Source organism: Ranitomeya imitator, chromosome 1 (genome assembly GCF_032444005.1).
Source record: "Ranitomeya imitator isolate aRanImi1 chromosome 1, aRanImi1.pri, whole genome shotgun sequence".
Lineage (NCBI taxonomy): Eukaryota > Metazoa > Chordata > Amphibia > Anura > Dendrobatidae > Ranitomeya > Ranitomeya imitator.
The window spans coordinates 349,222,049-349,228,911 of NC_091282.1; the positions used below are offsets into that span (position 1 = coordinate 349,222,049).

The 6,863-nt window shown below is 50.5% G+C and overlaps 1 protein-coding gene across 1 annotated transcript in view; it reads right to left on the reverse strand.

Moving 5' to 3' along the window:
* Positions 1 to 204, reverse strand: part of CASTOR1 (cytosolic arginine sensor for mTORC1 subunit 1) — an 89,128-nt gene extending 88,924 nt beyond the window's left edge. The window contains exon 1 of the mRNA XM_069760135.1: positions 66 to 204. Within this exon, the coding sequence (XP_069616236.1) occupies positions 66 to 178 (113 nt within the window). The 5' untranslated portion in view covers positions 179 to 204. The remainder of the gene's footprint in view (positions 1 to 65) is intronic.
* Positions 205 to 6,863: the final 6,659 nt, after the last annotated feature.

Genomic DNA, 6,863 nt, shown 5'->3' on the forward strand with positions numbered 1-6,863 from the left:
GTCACTGGTCATTACACCGGGGATGAGGGTAGCAGTCTCCCCGGGAAGAAGCCCCGGGCACATACCTTGTACGATGCCGCAGGAACAGTAGCTTGACGATCTGGTGAGAGTAGAACCAGAGCCCGGACTTGTCAATGCTCGTCACCCGCACCCGGTGCTCCATCAGCTGCAGGTCCATGGTGGGAAAAGCCGAGAAGCAGCGCGAGCAATGAGGTGCCGAACTTGTGTGGAGGGGCGGAGCCTACAAAGGTCACGCCCCCGGGTTATGAGCCGTGTCCCAGAGCTGGGGAGGCGCTCGGCGGCAGCACAGCTCACTATGCACAGCTCACTATGCACAGCTCACTATGCACAGCTCACTATGCACAGCTCACTATGCACAGCTCACTATGCAGCCGGTGTCCATAGAAGCCGGGCAACGCAATATATAGCTAACGGCAGACGGCGAGCGCTCACGTGATCGGATGTAAAGGGGCGGGGCTGGAGCGGATTGGCGGCGCGTCTTCTTCACAGACTTTAGGGTAATGCACATTGTGCGGATTTTCTACTATAAATAGTTCCAAGGCGGTAGTCTCCTCGGCCAACTACTGCCCGCACTGCAGACATGACTGGCTCAGCCAGTGAGTGGCCGAGCTGGAATTCCTCTGCATTGAGAGGGACCTGAAGGAGCCAAGAACTTATCGCTAGAGTGGAGTCCTGGCTATTTATATCCAGAAAGGGAAACGGATAGAAATCAGCTAGCACTGTGGAGGCAAGGCGCATTGTAATATCTGGGAGGGCTCGTTCACATGGCTTGTCTCCGGGAGCTGTGGTGACAGTTTCCTGAGGTACCGGAGACACTGACACACGTGGACACATTCAAGTGACTGCGTCTGTGCCCATGTCAGCGTGTTTCCACGGACGTGCGTAAAATATGCTGACATCTATTTTTTTAACAGCAGCGCAGGCAGCAAAACATCCTGCACATGTGCACACCGACACACGGATAACATCCCTGTGTCATCACTGTGACACTTCCCGGCGTCTGGGAAGCAGCGGCACAGTTAGGGCTGTTCCCCAGTGCTGAAGACTAGAGATGAGCAAATTTGATCGGAAAATGATCGCCAAACATAAATTCAGCATGAATATGGACAGCGTTGGACTGGAGTACCTTGGGCCCACCAGAGAAAAATCATTCTTGGAGCCCAAGATGCACTTTAAAAATACCACCCAGGATAGATCCTATATACTACACCACACAGGAGAGCTGACAGATCCTATATACCACACCACACGGGACAGATCCTCTATATACTACACCACACAGGATAGCTGACAGATCCTCTATATACTACACCACACAGGACAGATCCTCTATATACTACACCACACAGGAGAGCTGACAGATCCTCTATATACTACATCACACAGGAGAGCTGACAGATCCTCTATATACTACACCACACAGGAGAGCTGACAGATCCTCTATATACTACACCACACAGGAGAGCTGACAGATCCTCTATATACTACACCACACAGGAGAGCTGACAGATCCTCTATATACTACACCACACAGGAGAGCTGACAGATCCTCTATATACTACCCCACACAGGAGAGCTGACAGATCCTCTATATACTACACCACACAGGAGAGCTGACTCATCCTCTATATACTACACCACACAGGAGAGCTGTCAGATCCTCTATACACTACACCACACAGGAGAGCTGACAGATCCTATATACCACACCACACGGGACAGATCCTCTATATACTACACCACACAGGAGAGCTGACAGATCCTCTATATACTACACCACACAGGAGAGCTGTCAGATCCTCTATATACTACACCACACAGGAGAGCTGACAGATCCTATATACTACACCACACGGGACAGATCCTCTATATACTACACCACACGGGACAGATCCTCTATATACTACACCACACAGGAGAGCTGACAGATCCTCTATATACTACACCACACAGGAGAGCTGACAGATCCTCTATATACTACACCACACAGGAGAGCTGACAGATCCTCTATATACTACACCACACAGGAGAGCTGTCAGATCCTCTATATACTACACCACACGGGAGAGCTGACAGATCCTCTATATACTACACCACACGGGAGAGCTGACAGATCCTCTATATACTACACCACACAGGAGAGCTGACAGATCCTCTATATACTACACCACACAGGAGAGCTGACAGATCCTCTATATACTACACCACACGGGACAGATCCTCTATATACTACACCACACAGGAGAGCTGACTCATCCTCTATATACTACACCACACAGGAGAGCTGACAGATCCTCTATATACTACACCACACGGGACAGATCCTCTATATACTACACCACACAGGAGAGCTGACTCATCCTCTATATACTACACCACACAGGAGAGCTGACAGATCCTCTATATACTACACCACACAGGAGAGCTGACAGATCCTCTATATACTACACTACACAGGAGAGCTGACAGATCCTCTATATACTACACCACACGGGAGAGCTGACAGATCCTCTATATACTACACCACACGGGAGAGCTGACAGATTCCTCTATATACTACACCACACAGGAGAGCTGACAGATCCTCTATATACTACACCACACGGGAGAGCTGACAGATCCTCTATATACTACACCACACAGGAGAGCTGACTCATCCTCTATATACTACACCACACAGGAGAGCTGTCAGATCCTCTATATACTACACCACACAGGAGAGCTGACAGATCCTATATACCACACCACACGGGACAGATCCTCTATATACTACACCACACAGGACAGCTGACAGATCCTCTATATACCACACCACACGGGACAGATCCTCTATATACTACACCACACAGGAGAGCTGACAGATCCTCTATATACTACACCACACAGGAGAGCTGACTCATCCTCTATATACTACACCACACAGGAGAGCTGATAGATCCTCTATATACCACACCACACAGGAGAGCTGACAGATCCTCTATATACTACACCACACAGGAGAGCTGTCAAATCCTCTATATACTACACCACACAGGAGAGCTGACAGATCCTATATACCACACCACACGGGACAGATCCTCTATATACTACACCACACAGGAGAGCTGACAGATCCTATATACCACACCACACGGGACAGATCCTCTATATACTACACCACACAGGAGAGCTGACTCATCCTCTATATACTACACCACACTGGAGAGCTGTCAGATCCTCTATATACTACACCACACAGGAGAGCTGACAGATCCTCTATATACAACACCACACGGGAGAGCTGTCAGATCCTCTATATACTACACCACACAGGAGAGCTGACAGATCCTCTATATACTACACCACACAGGAGAGCTGACAGATCCTCTATATACTACACCCAGAGGCGTAGCTAGAGCTTTTGCCGCCCGGGGCTGTTCCCGAGTTTGGCGCCCCCCACCCCCCACTCAATACACACAAAGGTTACCAAAAATGGTTTTCCTGTTTTGTAGAATGTAAACTGGGCCTAATGGTGTCACCCCCACATGCCAAACCTGTGACTTAATACCACCACACCATGACCAGGCCACATAGTGACCGAATAATACTACATACAAGGGACAAATACCACAACACCATTTCCAGACCACATATTACCACCACATAGTGACTGAATACTACAATACTGATCAGTAATAAAAAAAAAACCACAATACTATCACCATAAGTGCCAGTATTCACAGGAGATCTGTACTTAGTATGCAGTGTCTGTGTAGAGGTAATACAGAGATCACTGGTGACATTATACACAGGACCTCTATATAGTATACAGTGTATAGTGTCAGTGTATAGGTAACACTGACTCACCAGTGATGTCTCTAGGTGAAGTCCTTCATCTTTCATCCAGCACAGACCGCCATCATTCCTTCCAGCCAGGACTCGTTTCTACAGGAAATAACACAGTTATCTCGAGCTCCGCTTGCAGAACACATTACTTAATTTTTCACAACTTCTACATTACACCACATGAAGATAAAAAGGCAATATAGTGTCACTCTGCACAGTAACAGGACCGCCCCCCCCCATTTAAAACAGTATACTCAAAAAATAAAATAAATACATCACTGCAGTAATAATATCCCTTAATTATCCCCTATGGTAACACTATTCCCCACCCTGGCCCCGTTTATCTCATTCCTGGCTCCAGCCATATGTTCTCGCATCCTGCCCTCATGAGTATCCATTCTACCCCATATGATCTCCCCATCCTGCCCCACCAGCCTCCATCGTATCCGTCCTGCCCCATGATCCAATCCTGCCCCGTATCTCCAATCATGCCCCGTATCTACATTCTGCCCATGCCTCAAGTCCTGCCCCCAGTGTGTCCAGCATATTACCCCCATGTTGTCCAGCAATCTGCCCCAGTGTGTCCAGCATATTACCCCCATGTTGTCCAGCAATCTGCCCCAGTGTGTCCAGCATATTACCCCCAGTGTGTCCAGCAATCTGCCCCAGTGTGTCCAGCACTGCCCCCAGTGTGTCCAGCAATCTGCCCCAGTGTCCAGCTTTTCCCCAGTGTGTCCAGCAGTCTGCCCCAGTGTGTCCAGCATATTACCCCCAGTGTCCAGCATTGCCCCAGTGTGTCCAGCAATCTGCCCCAGTGTCCAGCATTGCCCCAGTGTGTCCAGAAGTCTGCCCCAGGGTCTCCAGCATTGCCTCAATGTGTCCAGAAATCTGCCAAAGGGTCTCCAGTATTGCCCCGGTGTGTCCAGCAATCTGCCCCATGGTCTCCTGTATTGCCCCAGTGTGTTCAGCATTCTGCCCCATGGTCTCCAGTATTGCCCCGGTGTGTCCAGCAATCTGCCCCATGGTCTCCAGTATTGCCCCAGTGTGTCCAGCATTCTGCCCCATGGTCTCCAGTATTGCCCCAGTGTGTCCAGCAATCTGCCCCATAGTCTCCTGTATTGCCCCAGTGTGTCCAGCAATCTGCCCCATGGTCTCCTGTATTGCCCCAGTGTGTCCAGCATTCTGCCCCATGGTCTCCAGTATTGCCCCAGTGTGTCCAGCATTCTGCCCCATGGTCTCCAGTATTGCCCCAGTGTGTCCAGCAATCTGCCCCATAGTCTCCTGTATTGCCCCAGTGTGTCCAGCAATCTGCCCCATGGTCTCCTGTATTGCCCCAGTGTGTCCAGCATTCTGCCCCATGGTCTCCAGTATTGCCCCAGTGTGTCCAGCAATCTGTCCCATAGTCTCCTGTATTGCCCCAGTGTGTCCAGCAATCTGCCCCATGGTCTCCAGTATTGCCCCAGTGTGTCCAGCAATCTGCCCCATGGTCTCCTGTATTGCCCCAGTGTGTCCAGCAATCTGCCCCATGGTCTCCTGTATTGCCCCAGTGTGTCCAGCATTCTGCCCCATGGTCTCCAGTATTGCCCCAGTGTGTCCAGCATTCTGCCCCATGGTCTCCAGTATTGCCCCAGTGTGTCCAGCATTCTGCCCCATGGTCTCCAGTATTGCCCCAGTGAGTCCAGCATTCTGCCCCATGGTCTCCAGTATTGCCCCAGTGTGTCCAGCAATCTGCCCCATGGTCTCCAGTATTGCCCCAGTGTGTCCAGCATTGCCCCCAGACAGTCAGACATAAAGAAAAAAAAAAAAAAGTAAAATCCTCACCTCTCCCGTTCCTAGCGTAGGTCCGGTGCAGTCAGCGTCTCTCCGGCTCTGCGACGCTCAGGACAGAGAGGCAGAGCGGCGCGCACAGTAGTGACGTCATCGCGCCCTCTGCTCTGAGACGTCGCAGAGTCAGAGGACGCTGAAGCCGCAGGAACCAGGAGAGGTGAGTATTAGAGCGGGGGGCGGGGCCCGGGGGTGGGGGGAGCTGGCCCTGGTCGTGGCGGCGGACGGCGCCGCCCGAAGATTTAAAGGGGCGTCTTCTTTTTTTTTTTTTTTTTTTTTCCTTCTCCTGCAGCGCCGGCCGCGGCCGCCCCCCGCATTGTGCCGCCCGGGGCGGACCGCCCCCCCCCGCACCCCCCTTCCTACGCCACTGACTACACCACACAGGAGAGCTGACAGATCCTCTATATACTACACCACACAGGAGAGCTGTCAGATCCTCTATATACTACACCACACAGGAGAGCTGTCAGATCCTCTATATACTACACCACACAGGAGAGCTGACAGATCCTATATACCACACCACACGTGACAGATCCTCTATATACTACACCACACAGGAGAGCTGACAGATCCTATATACCACACCACACGGGACAGATCCTCTATATACTACACCACACAGGAGAGCTGTCAGATCCTCTATAAACTACACCACACAGGAGAGCTGACACATCCTCTATATACTACACCACACAGGAGAGCTGACAGATCCTCTATATACTACACCACACAGGAGAGCTGACAGATCCTCTATATACAACACCACACGGGAGAGCTGACACATCCTCTATATACCACACCACACAGGAGAGCTGACAGATCCTCTATATACTACACCACACAGGAGAGCTGACAGATCCTCTATATACTACACCACACATGAGAGCTGACAGATTCCTCTATATACTACACCACACAGGAGAGCTGACAGATCCTCTATATACTACACCACACAGGAGAGCTGACACATCCTCTATATATTACACCACACAGGAGAGCCGACAGATCCTCTATATACTACACCACACAGGAGAGCTGACAGATCCTCTATATACTACACCACACAGGAGAGCTGACAGATCCTCTATATACTACACCACACAGGAGAGCTGACAGATCCTCTATATACTACACCACACGGGAGAGCTGACACATCCTCTATATATTACACCACACAGGAGAGCCGACAG